We start from the raw sequence: 23,230 nt of genomic DNA, 5'->3' as shown, positions 1-23,230 counted from the left end.
ATTGGTAAACAGTGGAGATGATGAGTCCACGTGGACTGATGGTTTGTTAGATGTTTACTGAACATTATTTTCCATTTCTTAATTTGTTATGCGTGCTTATGAAATATTGATGGTTCCTTGCATAACTGTCTTCTGCAATTGATATTGGAATAACTATACACGGAGCAATATTTGAATTTATTTTCATGCTTACGGGCACATTCAAATGTTGCTCCTGGTTCCTTATATAAGTGAAAGTCCAACTATAGCCAGTATGTGTATTCATCAATTTATCAATATACATGTTATAACTTCTACAAAAATGGTTCTGGTTCTTTCCCCATAACTCTCTTACTTGTTAAGCAATCAAATTCCTCAAAAAATCATTTTGTAGGTTTTTTAAAGAGCTATAAGCTCATCCAACATTTTTTTTCAAATCTTATTTTTGAAGAGGTTAATGCTAAAAAGGCTCAAAAAAGGAACTTTGCATGAACGCACGCAAACTTTAAATGGCCATATCTTACTCAATTTTTATCCTACAAAAAAAAATACCAAAATTTTCAGAAAAGAAAAAGAAACAATTTTCTTCTCCACAAAATTTGGTGTAACATTAAAAGCTTTTGAGTTATTCGGAAGAAAAGACGATTTTTCTTTAAATTACGGAAATAATTTTCTCACTTCAAGCCCAATTTTTTAAAAAAATAATTTCTTTAAGCGGATCAAACGCTCAGAGCATATTATTAGAACATGAATAAAGCGAATTGTAAAGTGTTAACGATTTTTTTCAAATGGGGCGAAAGAGATTATGTAACAAAAATAGGAATCGACATTATCTTCTCCGTAGCTTAGTTTTAATGCTAGGAACTTTTTTTAAAAATTAAAAATTGAAAATAAAGGTTTTTTAAGGACTTTCTATATATTTTCAACGAAAAATGCATTGTTTTTCTGTTATTGTGCGTAGAAATTTTCCATTTTGGCGTTTGAAAATACCAATCAACTTTCTACAAGCAATAATTTCATTTTTATTGGGTCTGCATAAATGGTAAATACACGATTTTGTTTTTTTTTATAAGGTACAATTTTGGTTTACCGATTAAGTGCATATTTTTCTACTTATTCGTGAAAAAACGGAGAACCTAATTTTTATGAAAATCGACCATAAATACACGGGAAAATCATCATTGATTTAACTAGTTGAGCTGATTTTCGCTGCATTTTCTCTTAATGTACGCAAATGTCCTTATTTTCACTACCTCGTATAATATTTGACAAATAAATGAGGAACATTTTCCGGGACACCAGGAATCTTTGATTAGGAAATTGTAGTAATTATTGGGTGTAGAAAAATTGACATGAATAAATATTCAACATTTGTTAAACATTTGTGAAACAAAACTATAGGATGATCAATTGAAAATTCAAAATAAAAAAAATGCATTATAATTTCTAGAACATAGGAGGTCTGACATCAATGTCAATTCCACCATATTAGAATATTTTATAAACCAAATCAGGCATATACTTATACATTGATTTAGTGAATTGTTAACGCCTAACCATTCTAATGAACAAAAAATGATTTAATGACTACATAGATTTGAAATGAAAATCCTAGAAAAAATTGTATCCATGATTTACCTATATATTAATACAAGGGAAGCCTTTTGCATTCACAAATATTTCTACCGATACCCATTCTCACCATGACCGATAGTAGAACTTTTAATTTGAACTTAAAGTTTGGATAAATTATAGAAAAAAGGTGAAGAAATTACATTGATTGAAATCCAAATCTTGTAATGAATATTTTATTATTATTAAATATACTTTTAATATATAGTTGTTTGTAATGCACGTTTTTCATATAAATTTTAATTTTTCTCATTTTTGTTTTATTTTCTTCTCATAATTTGATTTAGCGATTTTTTCGTACATATAAAGTTGTGGTAGTTGCTTATCACTTATAATTTTCTAGTTATTTTTCAACTTCTTCAACGGAAGCAAGTTCTTCTACTGATTGGAATTCTTGATTTGTTATGTTTACGCCTGTGGTTTCTTTTTATAAAAGTCATGAATTTGTCAATGACCATCTTAGAGACTTTGATGTAATTTGTAGCCATTTGCTTTGTTACATCTACGCCAAATGTTGTGCTATTGTAAAGACTAATTTTCTCTCTCTGTGTTATTATATTTTTCCATTTCTATGGAATCATGAATCCAGCTGTGAATCAGAAATTGGTCCAACTTTGGATACCGTCAAAGTGCAATTATCGGCAATTCTCTTTTGTTTGATCGGACTGCGCCTACAATTACAGTTGTTGACTAAAAAACAACACTTAGTATGTGTTGTGTGAATATACTTTCTTTTTAAAAATAATAGTTCATAAATAGTGATGTAAGCTTCTGGCAAATTTAAATGTTTAAAAGGAATTTGGACCGAGCTTTACCTCAAATTGGTTTATTACATTCTTTATTCGATTTTCGCGCATTTTGACCTTTATTGTGGACAACTTGATAACAAATATAACATGATTCCACAACTATTTTTCTTCGAGTGGAACCTATCTCTTGAGAATAATCACCTGGCTTACTTGATATTCTTTGTTGATCTGTTTGTAGGATTTATTGATTTTTCGATCGCAATCCGAGTGGTAAAACTTCTCGTAAGTTGAATCGATTATTCACATAATTATTCACTTGATAGTCGCCAAATCATTCTACGCTAATTTGTCTTTGAGATCACATACATCAATGGCTTTTTTTGTTGGTGTAAAAATCAATCAACTAACTGAATGTCTCTGTACTTCCATCTTGATTAATTATTTCCCAGACAATGAATACATAAATATTCGAATGCTCAGAAAATATATTAAAGTTAGTCCACTTTGGTGTTTCCAATAAGAAACTGCCCATAATATAGCTGGCAAAGACTTCGATACAGAGTTCTTATTGGGAACGTGTCAATGAAACAACAAAGTGGACTAACTTTAATATATTTTCCGTGCTTTCGAATACGTATATATATATATATATATATATATATATATATATATATATATATATATATATGTATATATAGGCTGTTTTTCTTTTTCTCTGTAACTTAGAGTTTGCATATATGACAATTCATGTATTGAATATTGGGAAATTGTTCTTAAGAATTTACGGTGTAAGTAGTGGACGAGAAAGTTGACATCAGAATTTAGAAAAACGTTGAAGTTCATAAATAGAAAAATAGACCTTGATTTCTACTAATCCTTTTATTCTGTTAAAAAAAATGTGAAACCCTCCTGTATTACAATACGAGGTATGGCCATTAAATAATAAAATATCTGTTTTTGAATTCATACATTTCTACTCAATGTAAATTTCAATATGAACTCCTTCTCTATCTCTAAAATCCTCCATGCAAACCTTCCATTATTTGGAATAATGCCGGAAGTCTTTTTCTGTCAGGTATTTAAGAAAGCGTTCTGCTTTCTTCTGGCTTGGCAGGACTCACTAAGTTTGTATAACTTTTCGTCACATGTATTTAGCAATATTGCTTTTATTCTGACTTTGCCTGTCTCTTTCTTTATTCCATTAGCTGAGAAATAGTTTAGTAGCCTTGCTTTGAAAATGACTCAATCAGTACTTGCTGGAGGAAATTCTCTCAGGTGCCCTATTTTCGTCATTTTATCAATAATCATCGCCTATTTGTGATGTCTTTGACCACGTGATTCCAATTTTAGTGGTCTCGAATAAAAGACTAATTCGACAATGTTATCTTATTTATTCGACGTTCAGAGATCACAACGTGGTACAACGCCTCCAAGTAGAGGAAGTAGTAATAAACCAAATAAATAATATATATTCATATTTAAACTAAGGAGGGTTATTTGAATATCATTATTTCTTTACAATACTACAGAACTCAAATCGTGTTCCTTTAGATTTATATATTTATAAGCCGTAACATTGGCTTAACAGGCTGATGGTCTAATACTAATGTTGAACCCATAACTTGTGCTTCCACTTTTATGGTTGCTTTTCTCATTCTTTCCAAAAATCTCGAAGGAAATAATGGTGATTATGAGAATGGTTTCAGAAGTACTTGGTCCAACACAGAAAGCACATAAATTTTGGATAAAAATATATTAATTTTTCAACCTAATCTCCTATTAGCTCCATACACTTTTCCCAGCGATGTTCAATATGTTCGATACCCTTTTTATAATAAGAATCGTCAAGCTTCTCAAAATAACCATTAACTGACTCACCTCTTCAATGTTGGAAAATATTCGACCAAAATGATCCGAAGGTAGCAATTCAAAGTTTAATTCATCAAGTTTGGCCATTGCCATAACGGATGTGGGAGCTGGTGCATTGTCTTGATGGAACATCACTTTTTCTTTAGCCAAATACGGCGGTTTTTGCTTGATTTATTCGCTCAAATGCTGCAATAAGTTCGCATAATACTCGTCGCTGATAGTTTTTCCATTTTGAAGATAGTCAATGAAAATTATTCCGCGCGCATCCCAAAAAACCAACGCCATCACCTCGCTTGTAGATGGAACGATTTTTACTTTCTTTGGAGCAGGTTTTCTGAGTCCATTGTTATATTATTCTTCTGTTTCGGGCAAAGTGATTTATCCACGCTCCATGCATGGTTAAGAATCGGCGCAAAAATTCTTACTTTGTTTCTGTGAAACATTACCAAACACTCAGTGGAAACATCTTCACGATTCTGTTTTTGTTCCATTGTAAGCAAACGCGGCACTCATCTTGCGCATGGCTTTCTCATGTCCAAATTTTCAGTTAATATGCGATGTGCCTTGAATTGCCTACTATGTCTGCTAGCTCACAGTCAACGATCATCCAGTACCTCTTTATGGATTTTCTTCAACATTTCTGGAGTCGTTACCTCATTGGATCGATCACTGCGATGCTAATTATCGCAGGTCGTACGGCCTCGCCGAAACTCTGCTAGGATCAGTCTCACCCAGAGTAGAATCTAGTTCAGTTTTTATATTGGTTGGGCTACAGCCTTTCAAATAAAAGTATTGTATCAAATAACGATGACCAATTTTTGCCATGTTTACAAATTCACTGAAAACGTTCACTATTGATGGCTGCTAAATAAATACTAAACAACGTGGCGTCTTGAAATTTGAAACATATACTGTATACATTGTGTACTTTCTAATGCAGTGGTATTTTCAAGTAACTACTGCCATCTTTAGGTTAGGCCAGGTACTTCTGGGACCATCCACGTAATAGTTCGACCTTCGAAAAACATAATACGTTGAATTTTGAAAAAAAGCAATCATGCTTTCGATGTGAAATGATGACTTGGTCGGGAAACATCTAGTATGTCATCTCAGCCATCTGGCCATCTTTAAAACGTTTAATCTGCGCAACAAGTAAATGTAGGTATCACGACTAACGTATGCAAACTTCTTCTATAGCACTGTAGGTCAACTTATTTAAAGCCATACCCCGTATACATTATTCAAAGAATCTATTCAGTTCAACGGTTTATAAAAAAATTTGTCTTGGCTCTAATTAAATGTTCTTTCATTTTAAAAAAAATACATTTACATAGAAACATTACATCGTCGTTTTATTTAATCGATAAATATAAAAAATTAATTATTATCTTCAATATATTATTATTTGTCTACATTTCCGCCGGAGCAGCAACATTGTAAATAGCATCAAAAACTTTTTTCTCAATTTCTTTAATAACTGATTTCAACTTATCATTAAATGGGTCAAAGTTTAACACCCTTTTTTTCCTTCTGTATATTCCTTCTTTCCTCTCGATGGCACAATTGAATAGTTTCTGATTAAATGGTATATCTATAAATTGTAAAATGGTTTTTAACGTATTTTCCAAGTCGTTTACCAGTTGCTCGTAGAAAATAACATGTGTAGGCCCTGTAAAGTTATATAACCAATCCAGGTTCATGTCGTGCCATTGCTTCAGTTTCCTCAAAACGAAATCTTGCCAATCTGAAACAAATGTTGATGCAAATTTCATTTAGATGAGATTGTTATTCACGTTACAGTGTAAATTCATAAAATTTTTCAATTTCACCAAAAGCATTGGCGTAATTCCGGGGGCAAGGAGGGCAGTTATCCGGTAATAATTTGAGAAAGTGTTTTTTTTTTTGTTAAAATTATGATTATTTGTGGAGAAATAGAGGAATTAAAATTTTGCAATCAATTCTGCTAATGCCAATTATGCCAATACAACGGCATAAAACTGACGTAATTATGTGACGAATCGTCAATCACGGTACTAATTCATAAATACTTGACTTAACGTTGCTGTTTTCACAATTTTCTGTGGACGGGTGAGGGGCAGAACCCTTACCCGTGAATGAAAATGTCAATTCTCTTTTGTTTTCAAAACCACAAGCTAGTTTCAAACCCATTTGTTTTTGGAAGTCAGCAAACAATTATGAGAGAGCAATCAGCAGTCAGTGGGAAATGTGATACTGAATGATGAAGTTCCAAAAGACGATTTTCCGCTCTTTTAACTAATAAATAATTTTTAGTATCAAGCTCACGTTTATTTTTCAATTTTTTCTAATCATTTGTGAACCAGTTTCATTGTTTAAATTCCATCAATAAAATATTTTCGTAGTTATGAAGACAAAAAACCCTAGGCAACTAAGAAATATTTACATACTTGAACCATTCTCATCTATGTAATTTATTTGCTGGCAAGTATAATTTCGAGGACAGATAGATTATATGGAGGTGGCTTGAGCACTATATCACTGCAATCTTTTCAGATCTCTTGTGGTCCTCTAGATTAAATTCTTCAGCCTTATCTTCGATCGAAGTTCATCGTCAAAAAACTGAATCTTTCATGTAGTTCTGTGCTATAGCTATTCCAAGCCTAGTAGTGTGACACAGAATGTGTTCTAGTTTATCACAAAATAATTAACAAAGTTTTTGTTCCTTCAAATATTGCATACTTTCAAAGCAAGTGGACCGTTAATAATGGAATCATACTAAAGATCTTTCTAATTTGTTGTCTCTAGCTTTGGCGTCTATAATTACTCAGATCGACTATTATTGACATCAATGATAGGATAAATTGTATCAACTGCGATTCTTATACCCATTTTATTCTCTATTGAATGCTGAATCACGTTTGAACTTCATGACTGTAGTAGTACATATATTGAATGTAGCTCAAATCAATGATACTATTTGAAAAAAGTCCTCATACTTACATTTCCCTTTCAATCTCTTGTACTTATCTGGTGCAGCAAATCCTATATGACCACCATTTTGACGATTAAACTCAGCTTGAATGGCAGCAGAGGGAGTTCTAACAAGCAGAATCGCTTTAGAGAACATTTTTCTATTTGGTGCTCCCCATTCATGCGTTTTCACTACTAATACTGAGCCGTTGAAAACACTCTCAGCTGGAAATCCATTCTTTAGAAGTCCATAATCTTTGTAGACCGATCCAGTAAAGTAACCTGTGAAAAATGATGGCTTATAAATTTATCATATACGAAAATTATAGCCCAAGAAAATGATTTCCAAAATGCAGAAAAGAATCTTCAAATCAAAGTTTTTTTTAATTATAAACCATATTTTCCGCTATTACTGTTGGTGAGTAGAGGTTAAGGGATGAAGAATGCAAATTGTAAAAACTAAATAAAATAATTTGAACATGTTCAAGCTATTATGAATTATATTTTTTTTTTCAATTGTTTATGATAAATTTCATCATCAACTCAATGAAAATTTTCTGTAGCTTTGTACAAAACGGAATAAGAACACCACCCTGCATCAAAATCTTTGACGAAATAAATAGAGATCTTCATTAAGCAGTTTTTCATGCTGATTTCAAAAATGCAATTCGAGTTAAACCTATCGAAAGAGGAATCTGAAGTTCTAAACTCAAAACTGAAAGGAAGAAATTTCTTAGCCCTAGGTACATTATTTTTATAGTATCGCTATAGAGAACTAGATTCACTAACTTTCATTGAAAAAAAAATTTAATGGTGTTCCATTGTGATATTCCTAAGTGAAACTTTTTATTGATTCCTCTCAAAGAAGTTTGAAAGGAGTTCTTCTGCATAATGGCAATAAATACTCTTCTTTTTAAATTTCCCATTACGTTCAACTGAAGGAAACATCTGAAAATATACGAACTCTATTGGGTTGATTGATTGGGTTGAACAGTTGATTGACCCTAAGAAGATTTTGCTACTACCGCTGCACATAAAGCTTGGATAGATAAAGCAATTTGTGACCGCTTTATTAAAAGAAAGCGCCTGCTTCAAGTAGCTTCTCTAAAAAAGTAATTTTCTTCATAAAATACACATAATAGTCGAGTGAAATGAAATTATTAAATTGTACAAAAACTAGACATGATAGAGAAAAACAAAAAGCAGATATAGAATCAGCATAAAAAACATTTTAGAAACAGAAACATTTTCTTTGAATCATCTGTTAAAAACATTTGTATTCAGGGTTATGTAATGAGTGAACTGTGATACTAAGAATTAGTTAAAATGTTCAGCAACAGTAGAAGAAAGTTCAAATCATGCGATCAACTAAAGCTCAACTTAAAGATTTGTATTCATGGAGACATATACCAGCGAAAAATAATAAAATTTTACTGATTGACTCACCAATCATCACTAATCAACACTTACAGAACACACACACAACAGTATTAAAGAGCTCAGTTACTATGAAAGAATGCTTATCATAATAGACTGATGGTTTGATCTATGTGAAGTTTGGGGTGTCATAAACCCTACAACCCAGAAGAACTATGGTGTCTCTTTTTAGAACACTCGGATTCAGATCAATATTCAATATTCAGATCTATGAATTCCACTCTTTGCAAAAATTTCCAGAAGTGTAATGTCTCGATCTTCATCTATAAGATGCAACTTCTACTAAACTAAGTATTTTGAGGTGTCCATTGAGGTGTTTTATACAGTTTGATCCCATTAATAAAATCTTTGGTTATACGCTCCCTAAAATACCTTTGCGTTCTCAACCACTGTAGATTATTTTAGGGACTGTAACCGATTTAACAGAATGGTTTAGGTTCCACAAAGGGTTTATCGGCACTTACTTTAGCAACTACTTCTCTTCCACTCCAGTGTGTCCCTTGCTTATTAAACTTCTCCGGGCATTCCTAACCCAGCTTGGACACTCCCGTTGAAGATGCTACGTCCTATGTTCTTGCTGGATTATTTCTTTCATTGTCTAGTAACCTGATTAGGTTGTCTATATTATATATTGCACTATTTTTTGATGTTATGTTTTTTAACATACAGGGTGTTTCCAAATTCATGCGACAAAGTTCAAGAGGTGATTGCTCGTATGAAATTAAGATGAGCATGAGCATTTTTTCAATATTCTTAAATTATGTTCCAAAACCAATAGTTGCAGAGAACAAATTTTATTGATACTGATAATTTAAGATAACCCTATAAACAGAAATCAGTGCCGGATTAAGCCAGGGGCTTGGGGGGGTGTTGATACCACAAATCTAACGTATTGATATTATTTTGTGAATTTTTCGGGTTTCAGAATTCCTTAAGGGGGCCCCATCATTATTTTAGCCCCGGGCCTTATAAATCTTAATCCGGCCCTGACAGAAATCACAAGGTTTTAACTGTAGACATCAAGGAGGCCAATGCTCGGGGCATTCCTCGACCAATCCAACGGTTGGGATATATTTCATCTATATGTTGCCTACCCGTCCGACTGGAGTGTGAAAAATTTTATTTAATGACTGAGACAGAAAATGTAGCCCAATTAAGTTATTCCCTACAATACCAATCTATGCGTTGACCGAAAAAACATTTTGAAAATGGTGCTCTATAATCTCATGGGGTATCTGTCTGTCCATACGTGATTATTGTGAAACTGTGCCCCTTCCGTGAATAATACATTATTCACAAATTGAGGACTTTGTCGCATAGTTAACCATGCATAAAATATAACTCGTTGAGGCAAATCTCTTGGTAAAAAAGCTTGAAACTAACTATCCGGAAACGACGAGTGCTGGTTGAATTTCTTTTTAACATTCCGGTTTCGAATAAGCAGTTGTGAATATTTGCAAATATGGAATGATGAGGCATCATTCGTTGCGGATATTTTTCAGCATAAAGACGTCTAGTTTGTCGAGAATTTGCCATACCATACACAAAATGCATGTAAACTTGTTAAATATCAACAACAGCCTAATACAATTTGAATAAAAATTGAGTAAAGACAGAATTGCCGAATAGAAAAAAGCGTACTATTCCAAAAATTTGTAATTAAAAACAGGGTAAAGATGGTCATTTCTAGTATTTAATATTTATTGTTATTATTTTTTTTCTCTGCAGCTATTTGTTTTGAAAAATATTTTGTACTAAGGCTCATAATTCAACAGTTCCTCTGTGAAAAATTGAAATTAGGTCGAAAGATCTGATACAATTGTGATTACCGCCATGATACAAAATTTTTATAAAACAAAATATATAAAAATTAATCACTCGTTTCTAAATTAATTGAGGCATTCTCAACTTATAATGATTCAATTTACCTGTAGATTGTTGTAATAAATATCTTAGCCATGTATTACCACTTCCAGGAAACGAAGCTAGAGCAATAGATGGGCCATAAGGATTACGATATTTCAGTTCTGAACACCAATTGATTTTAGACCGTCTCAAATACGGTCTGAATCCTGGAAGACCATATTCGAAGCTCTTTGATTTGGATAAATATCTATTATTTAAATTTGAGTTAATCTGAAATCAAATATAGTTTCTTCGTTTCTGCATAATTGTCATAGATACTAAATAATAAAGAAGACAAAGTATATAATTTTTTAAAATCGCAAAATGAATATGAATGACTGCTATAGTTATTTATTTCAATAACCTTGCAACCAATATTTATCTAAGACCAGCATACGAGATCTAGCTATTAAATAACGAGACCGGTTACGAAAAAGGGTTTTATTATAAAAATTATTCTACATCGAAGCAGTTCTGGAAGTCCTCTTTGATGAGGACCTTTAGGAGCTCTGCCCTTTTTTGCTTTACCGCTTCCATAGACTCAAATCGGGTCCTTTTCAAAGCAGATTTTATTTTTGGAAACACAAAAGTCGCACGGCGCCAAATCTGGTGAGTACGGCGGGTGTTCGAGCACTCGAGTGCGCTTACTGGCCAAATACTGCTTCAGAGCTAGCGCGTTATGGACAGGTTGCCCTGGTGGAAAATTCACGAATTGTTCTTCCACAACTCGGGTAGTTTTTTACAAACTCATTCTCGCAGTGTTGCCAAAACTCACAAATAGTAAGTCTGGTTGATAGTCTGACCATCTGCAACTCATTCATCACGATACCGTTAATGTCGAAAAACACGATTGCTTTGAATTTTGATTTCCTCTCTCGGCCCTTACTAAACCGCTTACACCACTCAAAAACATGCGCACGAGATAGAGAATTGTCCTTATAGACCTCTTTCAACAATTTATAGCTTTCAGTCAGAGTTTTTCTTCTAATTTAACGAGAGATTTGACGCAAACGTGTTCTGAGACATATATAAGTTATCTAGATACCCAACGCACTACTCGTTTTTTACAGTATTGTATTTCTTATTCCATGAATGATGAACCTTAGTTTGAACTATATGTTTGTAACTGCCTTTTTGCAATTTTGCCCTACTTTGAACGATCAGATTAAATCTAAACTTTGTCCACGTGTCAAAGACTGACGACGATGTAATAATTCGATCGAAATATCTGATTATCCTTGGTTCTTTTCCGTGGATCAGAGTCCGGAAAACATTTTTGAAGTTATTGATGAGCTTGTACAGTAGTTTTTTCAATAGGAATGAAAAATTAACACACGAAATTGTTTTAAAAATAACAAAAAATGGGTATCACTTTTTTTTAACTAATATTTTTAGTCTTTTGAAAGTTGATACTTTCGCCAGGATTTATAAATTTCTTTTTGTATCCGTTGCATGGGAGCTAGAAAGATAGAGCTAATGGTCTATGGAGAGTAGAGGTAAGGATAATAATATGAATTTGCCAAATATTAAATACGCTCTTGATAATTATACAACGCAAAATAATGAAATTTTAAATAATGAATTTTATTTTTTTTACTCGGCATGCTTCAATTCAACTACAATTGCTACATTTATACCATAGTCTTTGTTTACACCAACGCCATTCTGGAAGATTTTTGAACTGTACAATTGCAAAATTTTTTCCCATATCAGATACTTCTCCTCACTTCTATCTCCATATCCCAGACTTACAAAAACCGAGATGCAGACTCAGATTTATTAGTTACAAAATGTAAAGTTACTTTTGTCATAGTGAAATTAATTTTCTCATCAGTAGAAGTTACGGTTTGGACGGCAAAGGGCATAATCGACTTTTTTGAATGCAATTAACTCTGCAGAACATTTGAAAATGTTAAGAACTATTTTTTAACCACAGTTATCTGTCATAAATCCAACGAGAGTGGTTAAAGAATTAGTGACTCGTGCAGAGAAAATGGCCATGACCTCTCTACAGCTCGTACCGATTTCCAGCTGAGTTCTTTTTCTGTTGATTCTTGAAATTCGGGTCTACGTGAATAAACAAAGAATCATACTCCAATTGACGGAGAACAGTGGTCAAGAAATTGATAACATTTAGTCGTCTCTATGTGCAAATCAAGACATTTGCACTGTCGTATATTTAATAACAATAACAGTAATCTTTCTATACTGACAAAATGAAAAATAGAAATGAAATAAGTCATCTATATGATAATGTATTCATTATGTTTCAGGACATAACTAATATATGGCCGCCGTTGAAGTGATTCACATTGGCAAGTATCACAACTTCGTTACCACTAGAAAATATCATCCAATACTACAAATACTACAAATGATTTTTGTTACCTTAAAACTATTGGAATCTTGTAACGATATTGCAGTCAAAATTAATATTCCAATTATATAACAAATGAGCATTAAAATCACTATCCAAAATCTTATTTTTTTCAAAAGCATCTGGTAATGCCTTTCTAGGTATTCACATCATTGGGAAGATCATTAAGTGAGCAAAAAACGGCGAATTTCTTCATAGTTTATATCTCTTTGAGTAATATTTTTGTCCTCCATATTTCATGTCCTGAAAATGGAAAGTATTATATAATTAGTATTGAGTGAGGGAAGTACTGAAATAATATACTTCTTCTAAGGTATTGAAGTCTGCACAACAGAAAAACTGCTACCAACAATATCAAAGGGGAAGTATGATATCACTCAATAAGTCGTGTGTCTTATTAAGGAAAATATATATCTTTGCCAATCAACGATTCTATTCATCAATTTAATTCCTTTCAAGAGCAACACAATCATTCCAACTCTAACTAGAAGGATTTGTCTTTTGGGTCAAAATATGCTTCAGTTTCAGCAATTGCTTCTTAATTTGAGCTGAATTTCTTACAGGTGAGATTTTTTTGAGATCAGAGAATAGCCAGTAGTCAAGAGGGGAGGGCAGATCTGAACTATATGGTGAATGAGGAAGCAATTCGTTCCATTTTAACCATCGTTGCCATCGATTTGTGAATCGGTGCATTATCTTGGTGAAACAGTGGTTTTTTTCTTCCACATATTAAGCCATTTTTCCTTGATTTTTGCATTCAAACGATCCAACGAGTCTTTAATACTCGCTATTGATTGTCTCTCCATTTTAGTCGATGTCAGACTACCTCCTTACTATTGCATATTCAACCCTATGGAATTAATATGGGCAAACGTAAAATCGGAATTACGAAAATGTAATCAGTCTCCAGAACTGAGCAAAGAGGTGGTCAAGAGCTTTGGAAAAACTGTGTTGAAAATGTTATCAAAGAAGAAGATGAGTATGTGGTATCACCCTCTATACAATCCTTCATAATTCAATCAAATGATGAATCTAGTTCAATCGATTTTGACTACTATTATTATTTATAAAGATACTTTGGAATTGAAACGTTTCCTTTTGTTTTGTTTTATTTTCCTTTATGGTTTTTGCTTTGAAATTTCTTTGTCCAGAAAAAAAAAACGAATGGGGTACAAAAAGAGATCAGTTCGTGTCTGGTAGCATGTTTAAACCAAACTCCTTTGCAGGTAGGTACATTTCACTCGTCTATTTACGCTTTATTATTAATTATTCAATTCTAGCAAATTAAGCAGGTAAAATAATGATTTATTTCTAAGTTCCAAGTAGGATTACAATTAAGTGCATCTGTCTAAATAACGGCGTATAATGCCCTCCAATTTATAATAATTCGATTGCCTTTTAACGAATACTTTGTCGCATAAGATATATTTTTAAAAGTATGGTAGATCAAACAAAATTGTCAGCAAGGCTTTTTATAATCTGCAATTGATATTGGAAGAACTATACTTATAGATACATACGTGAAATTTGTTGAATAAAATGAATTTTAGTCTCTAGACTAATCTGGTTATTGCCTTACTTTACTTATCACTAGAAGTAGTACACAGATTAAGACTTTGGAATCTAATCAGCTAGCAGAAATAATCTGGTGCAATGAGAAGGGCGAATTAAGATAAAGAAATTGAATCACTACTGAGATTAATAAATAAATGGTCGCCCCTTCTCTTACTCTTTCAAAGTGGAAACCGAAACGTCGTGAAATTATAAACTTCTTAAACACGTTTTAAATCATAAAAAATATAAGGAAACATTTATCCAAAATATTTTTTCAAATATTATAACTCACACTATCCCTTTAAAATTACCCTGTATTTATATGGGTTAAGTTAGTTGGTGACATGACTTTAATCTTGACAAATATTTGAAAAGATGAGTTTTTCAATTCATATAGGATTGAATCTGCCCTATTGTTCAGTTTAAAAATAAAAGTAAACCCTTTTTTGAGGATGTACTTTCATCTCCAAAAATTAATGTTTAATATTTCTAAACCATCCTGTATAACATATAATTTCCAGCAAATTAATAATTTGCTTTCTCAAAATGATCCATTGATTATATCTTATAAACAAATTATTTTTAACCACAAATAACTGTTTATATTAAGTCATAAGCCGCAAGTTCAATTAAATTAGCATTTATCGTTAAATGGAGGCCTCTTATTCTTACCTAGAAATCAATCCCATTTTAAAATCTATCCACACTTAAACATTTTCTTCACATATCGAAATTATTAGATTTTACATCTTTCATGTGAGACGAAATGTGTTTTACTGTTTTCCGCTCCCCTTATATTCGCGAAGCACTTAGAGTTCACTACATAATGAGCAAATCCCAACTTTGAGGGCGTCGTCTGTATTCTATTACATTTATAGGCGTCGAGATGGTGGCATCGACGGAAAAACATGGACGCAAAGAATATTAGGATTACTTTGGGTTTTAGTGATTTCTAAGTTAATAAAAGAGCTTTGAAATATGTAGTTTTTATTAGGTTTAATATTTTTGTAATATTTATGTACAAATTTGTTTAAAATGCTATCTGAATGTGCAAAATTGTTTCTTCTATTGCCATCTATGGGAATTTCTGAACATAATACAACCATTGATGTATTTATTATTTTCTAATGTGTACAGAGTGATTCTTGAATGCTTCTGAAGTTTATTAGCTACATAAATTTAAACTGTCACTTAATGAAAACGCTGTATTTTGCAAAAAAACGTTTTTGTTGTATTGTATGTATACGTATATTTAAGGTAAAGTCCATAGCCTCCTATCATGTCGATACATATTTATTGTTCCTTGTCAAGAAGTATCCGATAATATTTATTGTAATCTTACTCAATTTTTATAAATTTCTCTACATTATAGATCCGGTGTGAATTGCTTTATCCCATTTCTTCCAGTTATTTGAACTACGGTAAATATATAAATTTAAATTTTGTACTTTAGCGCCCTCTGGCAAAAAAATGTATAAATCTTCTCTCGTGCAAACGAATAGTTTTCTTGAAAGGAGCTTAATTTGACAGTTGACAAGTGTTTCTCGTTTCTCAAATTTTTGGTGTAAATTATAATAGAAATTTTGAAATTCTCATTACTTCTTAAAAAAAGCACATGTTTTCTTTATATAATTCATATAAATTATGGGGTACGTAAAAAATTATGTAAATATGTTAAAATATTTTAAATTGTATCATTAGTTGATTCATGGATTAATTAATATATTTAGAGGTTATAATGAATATCAAACATGTCCATTTTTATTATTTTTTAGCATAGAGGGTTCTGAGGTTAAAAAGTTATACATTCGTCTACCTATAAAAATTGCAGACGAAGTTGTAATTAAAGATTTGCATCCAAATATTCTAAGAGTACACCTCCCGAGGCAGGTATGTTATCATATAATTTCCATAAATTGGTTATTTTCTTTTCTTTACATTATTATTATGACATCTAAAATTCAAAAAGTTTGGTATGTATTGAATTGTATTTGGTTTGCTTGTCCTACTAAAATCGTCAAACTATTATAGATTTGTTACCTACATTTGAGATACTAGTGAAAAGTTCAGTCAATGAACATTCTCTGGAATTTTGCTCTAGATAACAAGATTTATAACTGCATTTTTAACATTTTCTAAGGCGCAATGTATGAATTTGGCATTATGTGCCTATCCAAGCTCAAAATTGATTATTATCAATAATTCAAACGACAGATATACAGTGTGCAACATTTTTTAGATTCTCCAAGGGAAAATATATTTCAAAGGTTGTTAATTGATTAAATATAGGATACATTGCTGTATACAAGTAGAAACACAAGTAATTATAGAATAAAAGTTAACTCAATTTCAAAAAGTCATTGATAGAAATTATATCCTCAAGTCAATTTCTGAGGTGCACACTAAACGTCGTCATTCTTAGTGGCTATTGGGCTATCTTTCTTCTTACTGGGAAGTAGTACAAAATCTTTTCAATCTCATTTGGGGATAAGTAGGCGTGCCAACAGTTTTCAAAATTCTTTGGCTCAGTTCTCCAATTGTTAATTCATGGGTCAATTATTTCAGAAGTAGTTTTCTCTATGCCACCAATATTCGATTTAATTAGAAATATTACCATTGGCCAACACTTGATATTTCTTGATAAAATGAATGTGGCACACATTTTGTCTACAGTATCAACACCTACTTTTATAGACTTATAAAATCCTATAATGTCTGATTTGTTCTTATCACTTGAATTAACTCAATGGAATTGTCATTGTGGAGCGATGATACGAGAATCACTCTTGTTTGCCAGAGGAACATATGAAACTAAAGTTTTTCCTTCACTAAAGCCAAATAAGCTATTGAATTGTTTCCTTCCTACAACAAATTGTAGTTGCAACAACTACAGACAGAATTTTAATAACATTAATTCCAACAGAATAGGATATTAACACACTTCAGTATTGTTTAAAATTATGTGAATGGATTTTTCTAAGACAGCTATTTTTTCAGGAAATATCTAAAAACTATTATGTACGAGAGAGAGATTCTGAAAAACTGAAAATATATATTTGTGTCCTATTTAAAAAATATGTTTATAGGGGATCTTGAAATAATATTCTACTCTAGATATTTCTAATTGATTTATGCATAACTTATTTGAAAAAACTTTTATTCAACATTTTTGTAAATCTAAAAAAAATTTATTACTTTATAAATATCCTTTATGCACTACCAATACAAAATCATCAGATTATGTTAATTGATGTATATTCAGATTAATAATATTCTTGATTGAAATTTGTTATTTGTCGAATTTCAGAAAAGTCGCCGTTGGTGTATTGTTGATTTTGAAAATCAAGATAAGTTGAAGGAAGCGGCAATTAGTTTGAAAAAACATAAAATAAACAACAAATCTATCAAAATCAAGCCTTATAAACGGGGTAACAAACAAAAAAAAGTAGATAAGCTTTCAGAGCAACAAACAACTCAGTCCTTAGAGAATCTTCTAAAAAAGAAATAAGGCATTATGCCTCCTCAATTTTTAGGTAATCCACTAGAGTTTTGGGATAGTGATTTAGAACCAAATGGCGAAGAAGAATGGGTTACTTTACCAACTGATACAGTCGTAAGTATTGTACCAAACTGATTTTTTGATAATAAAATGAAACTCATCAGCAAGATAGAAATTAGCTAAAATCATTTTTCAACTACTGTTATTACTAATATACCCTTTTCTTACAAAATTAAGGATGTCTTTAAACTATTTAACATTTGAATAATGTTAACATATGAATAATATTAAGACAAGTAACATTGATACATATTTTTTATTACACTTTCAGTTTAACAACAATAAATTAATCTTTTCTCTTAACTATCTGTTGGTATTAAGAGTAACAGTGAAACATTAAATTTTTGTGATCCTAAGAATCCGCAAAATCATTATTTATATTGTATTGTAGTGTTTTTCTTATTTATTTAACCTATTTCTATGGTGTATTTCTATAAACAAATCTCACTTGAAGAACCAGAGACAATGATGAATGCCATTATGAACGCTACGATATTGTAAGATAGTGAAGAAATACAAATATCAAAATCAAAATCCTTCATGCTACATTTGATCAGAAACAACTCATATCTTATAATTGTTTTAAAATACAAAACTTCATGATCCTCCAAATTTGACAACTGTTATTAACCTAATATGTATTCCCTCTTCTACAGTGTGTCTATTAGGTTTATTATTATTTACTTTGTGGTTCATTATTTCCAGACTGTATAATTTTAGTATGACTAGTATTTTATGTCATCGCTTCCAATCCAAAACTATAAATTTCACTTTTGAAAATTTATTTTTAAAAAACTTTAGTCACATAAATTTTTTTTTTTGTTATATAACTCCAGTAACTTTTTAGTGACTACCAGTGGTTAGGTTTCACAAAATGATCCTCCTAGCTTAAAAACAGGGTATACCAAATATACTGTAACGTTTTTCATATTTATCTACACTCTTCATTCATGGGGTGAATTAACATTGACTCTTACTTTTTAATTTATTTATCACTTTATCAATTCGTTGTATTCACTACGACTATTCATTTAAAATTAACTAAATTGCGTTTATACAAATCATTTATATAACTGAATAAAATTCTACAAAGTTTTAGAACAAAAAGAAATAGAAGAAATAAATAAATAGACTTTCTTGGAAATTATTTAGAAGAAATACTGTAAATAAACCGCCCGCTATAATAAAAAGTTTTAAGGCGCTTCCACCATTTATAAAAAATGTGAAAAACTACAAAGTCATATTTATGTTTGTAAGTTTTTGGAAATAATTATTTTTTTTTATAATTATTTAGGTGATGGAAATTGTTCCTCGTAATATAGCAATAGACATCATACAGAGCGATGACGATACAGTTTGGTTGGACGAAGACGATGATTTCACCGATTACAATTCTAATCCTCATGATAGTCCCGATGAGGATTATAATCCTGATGACGATTATAATGATGTTTATGATTTTAATGATGACTATGATTATAATTCCAACCACGATTCTGAAGCCGATGATGAGATCTTTGAAGAAACGCAAGATATAAATGTTCTCCATGAACTTTATGATGAATCCCAGATGCCTGACATTTGCGATTTGTATACTAACTATGGCGTTGATGAGAATGATTATCAAAGTTTCGATATTGACGACTATGTTACTTACGAGGATATGCCTAGCCGTAAGTTTATGAATTCTACTTTTTGATATAGAATATTTCTAATTGATTTATTGCATATTTTACACTATATTTAATTCCAAATTCAACTTGAAATTATACAATTAAATTTATCTATATTTTACTATTATACAACTTACACGTTATAGCGATTTATATTTTCTTGTCATGTACAGGGTACAGCACAATGAAATGAATTGATCCTGTATAACTGAGACTACTGGTAATATTCTTATTGAAAATTTCTATCCGAATTTTTTCGGCGAGCTCGTTTCAGTTAAATTAGAAATAAAAAATTCAGTCATTTTATTTGTATCTGAAGTTTGTATTTTAGGACAAAATTTCCACCATTATAAAGGTAACACATTATTTCCTACTGCTACTACACCAACACTCTCAATTCCATTTTCCAACATGCGATTACCTATAGTTTCATAAGACGTTCACTTTGTTATCGAAATAAGCATCAGACATTGGACTTGCGATTAGATATCACGCTAGAAATTACATTGACCACTGTCGAGTCTCCCGTGGACCACTTGGGGTTCTCCTTTTTTGAAATCACTGGTAATAGTAGAGGATAGTGCTCATTAGGATGTTAAGTTCACCAAATCAACACTTACAACTTATTATTAAGGAACTTGTCATATTGTAGTTAGTTTTTGAATTCCATCTTTGAAGAATTCTGAGGCCTGTTTTGACTAGATAGGATTCAGTATTCGATTTGATTAGCAGTATGTGGAAGGTCAATATTGTAGAGCAATATGATCCTTTACTCACCATGTCATGCTGTTTTGAATAACACAGATGAGTTTCACAAAAATTTATTTAAGGGTTGCAACTGCCAGAATTATCAAAAAAATTTAAATAACTGAATACTGGAACCCTTAGATGATGCTTCAAATAGAATTATATTGAAATAAATAGATTCTTACAATTGTGTTTTCAATTGGAAAAAATTTGACGAAAATAAGTAGTAGAATGAATTTAGAAACATCCTATGTGTGGGGATTAACTGATTTAAAATAAGCTGGAATTTCTGGAACCGTTGGCAATATTCATACTGTTTACACCAACACTCACAGTAATTGTAAGTGTTAGTGTAGTGGAGGTGTAAACAGTGTATTCAGAATGATTTAAAATAAATAAATAAGATACAAGAAAATAAATGTAAAAGTTGTTTTATTTGGTATTTTTTAACTAAAAAATGGCTGTCAGAAAATATTTTTTTGAATAACCTATCACCGATTCTACTAATCGTAATAACAAAAATACTAGTTTAGGTCGGTCTTAGAATGGCGTAATTTGATTATTTCGAGAGAATCATTTCAATTGGCGTTTAATATTCCAAAAAAATGTAACCAGTAATTTCTGATAAACAAGTTGATTCACTTCATAATAGTGTAATCCCACAGATCACCTATATTTAGATGCATCACGACAATGACAACAATATTAATGACGAGTAATATTCAAATTTATGTTTTTCTCAAAATAGTATATTTTCAAGATACAGTATCACAAAAGATTTTGAGAACCATCATGACAAAAAATATATGGAAATTTATTAGTTGTAATCTTATTAGGACAATAATTTTAAAATTATTTTCTTAGTCAAGTCTTTTAATCCTTTAATTATAATAATGACCTCAACAAAACGTGTTATTATTTATTAATAAAGTGGAAATAAAACTTGTAAAAAATATGTATTTCCAAATAAAAGATTGTTTACAAAATAGCTAATTAAAATGTTGCATATTAAATAATTAGACCTAATTTTAATATTTTTTTTAAATTTGAACTTCATAACAAATCCTTTACACTCAATTTAGTAATGTTTATAACAAGCAGCCATCTATTAAAATATTCCAAGACCTTATGAGAATGAAAAGTTAAATTCGGCAACTCGATATCTACTTATGCTGGCAGATTCATCTAGAGCTCTGACCCTTAATTAGAATGATTCAACCTGAAACGTCTGTAAAATAGGTTGTTTGTGTTTAATCCCTGTAGTGTAATTTTGAATTAATCCGAAATTTACCTAAAATTATTTTTTACAGCAAACCCTTCAATTCTTAGTGACAGTATCAAATCAGCAGCAGAGACAAATTTCATCGATGTCACAGAAGATACGGATACTGACTGATTGTTAAAGTTTCTAATATATTACTCTATATATGTTATCTTTAGTTCCGTTTTCCATGTTACCTTTAATTTTCCAATAAAATAATGTTTCATACTCTGAATTTATTCAGCAACTGTTTTAACACGCATCAAAAAAGTGTAAAAATTATAGATACCGTAAGGTTAGTGTCAGCTAACCTTACAGTATCTATACTCAGATAAGATTGAACAAGTAGACGCCAAGGTGTCTGCTTTTATTTTTTCTACAAATGGATAATGACCACCTTTTCTTTTTCGGAGTCTTCGCCCAATCAATGGTGAATTATTTATGAATTGTTAAGCTGTCATATTCAACGTAATAATCAAGCTTATAAGTTGTTAATTCTCACGACATGATGCCAAACTAATGCAGTCTCAAATGCAACTAAAATGGCGACTATTAGATTGTGACCCCTTGCTATAGTGATCTATTTTTGAAGGGAGACCGAATAAAATTGTTTTTCCAGATAGCCTATGATGACATTTAGGACATTATCCAAATTTTTTACAGGTCAGAAAATGTTTTAGCGTTCGGAATAAATGCAAATCTTAGTTGCGCTATCAGGCGAGTATGGTGAGTGAGACAGTAACTCCCACCCCAATTATTTTGTAAAGGTTTGTCTTGTAGTGGAGAATAACGCATTTTGTGTTGAAAATCTATGTATGTGAAAAATATCATACTACATAATAACGTGAATTTATTGACTACATTGTATTGTATAAGATGGTAGCGAAGTGAGTTTTTGATTGCTCCTTATAAAAATAGATTCTGCAATTACTAAAATGGAACTATTTCATTAATATAATTTACAAAACAATCGGAAAAATTATTTGCTTATCCATTTTTAGTTTAAATTATGTTTTTTCCTTAACATTTCCATTAATCGTTTTGATAAGGACTGTTTAAAAAAATATATTATAAATATTCATTTGACCCAGATATACCTAAATGTCCTACATATTACAAGGTATTCATTAATATTTGTTAATGAATACTGAAAATAAACTGAAATAGATGAAAAATGCATGTTCATATTTCATAATGTGTGACATAATGAGCATTATAGTGGATGAAGGAATTCGGTGACAATTATTATGAACCGAGAATTCTTTCACATATTTTTTTGATAATTTGCCTCAGTCGGAATCAAAACAAAATTTTTTCAAAAACTAAAATTATCCTGCTAAACTTTTAGGATTTCAAGAGCACCAATGTATTAGACAATTTAGAAAATACGTAAATTGTCTCATTAAAAGCCATTACAAAAACAAAATATAAATTTTGTTTCAAATAAACAATAATATAATTAAACATTAGGGATTTTTTCTCAAATGTTTAATTAATTACGTTTAAACGTTCAGTTAAAGTTCAGTCAGTTAAATTAGC

General features: G+C 31.1%; 2 protein-coding genes across 2 annotated transcripts; one reads left to right on the top strand and one right to left on the bottom strand.

Moving 5' to 3' along the window:
* Positions 1-3,115: 3,115 nt before the first annotated feature.
* On the bottom strand, positions 3,116-15,229 carry LOC130443062 (WSCD family member CG9164). The gene is made up of 5 exons (XM_056777521.1): positions 15,124-15,229; positions 12,909-13,140; positions 10,544-10,751; positions 7,209-7,460; positions 3,116-5,973 (listed from the first exon to the last, which is right to left on the bottom strand). The coding sequence occupies exons 2-5, from the start codon at positions 13,017-13,019 to the stop codon at positions 5,639-5,641; spliced, it is 906 nt and encodes a 301-aa protein (XP_056633499.1). The 5' UTR covers positions 13,020-13,140; positions 15,124-15,229; the 3' UTR covers positions 3,116-5,638.
* Positions 15,230-15,963: 734 nt separating this feature from the next.
* Positions 15,964-21,933, top strand: LOC130443061 (trigger factor-like). Its single transcript, XM_056777520.1, has 5 exons — positions 15,964-16,100; positions 16,227-16,341; positions 17,759-18,064; positions 19,305-19,683; positions 21,741-21,933. The coding sequence occupies exons 3-5, from the start codon at positions 17,966-17,968 to the stop codon at positions 21,824-21,826; spliced, it is 564 nt and encodes a 187-aa protein (XP_056633498.1). The 5' UTR covers positions 15,964-16,100; positions 16,227-16,341; positions 17,759-17,965; the 3' UTR covers positions 21,827-21,933.
* The last annotated feature ends 1,297 nt before the right edge of the window (positions 21,934-23,230 follow it).

The sequence above is a fragment of the Diorhabda sublineata genome, chromosome 4, assembly GCF_026230105.1.
Source record: "Diorhabda sublineata isolate icDioSubl1.1 chromosome 4, icDioSubl1.1, whole genome shotgun sequence".
Taxonomy (NCBI): Eukaryota; Metazoa; Arthropoda; class Insecta; order Coleoptera; family Chrysomelidae; genus Diorhabda; species Diorhabda sublineata.
The sequence above is the reverse complement of the archived record's forward strand: the minus strand, read 5'-3'. Positions and strand labels throughout refer to the sequence as shown.

Bases quoted from the DNA above. Each gene is read 5' to 3' on its own strand.
- LOC130443062 (XM_056777521.1), bottom strand. From the start codon at position 13,019: ATGCTTTTGAAAAAAATAAGATTTTGGATAGTGATTTTAATGCTCATT. The intron at 10,752-12,908 runs GTAACAAAAATC...ATTTGATTTCAG, and splicing joins AAGATTCCAATAGTTTTAAG to ATTAACTCAAATTTAAATAA. The intron at 5,974-7,208 runs GTAAGTATGAGG...CATTTGTTTCAG, and splicing joins CAAGAGATTGAAAGGGAAAT to ATTGGCAAGATTTCGTTTTG.
- LOC130443061 (XM_056777520.1), top strand. From the start codon at position 17,966: ATGCCTCCTCAATTTTTAGGTAATCCACTAGAGTTTTGGGATAGTGAT. The intron at 18,065-19,304 runs GTAAGTATTGTA...ATAATTATTTAG, and splicing joins CTTTACCAACTGATACAGTC to GTGATGGAAATTGTTCCTCG. The intron at 19,684-21,740 runs GTAAGTTTATGA...TATTTTTTACAG, and splicing joins TTACGAGGATATGCCTAGCC to CAAACCCTTCAATTCTTAGT.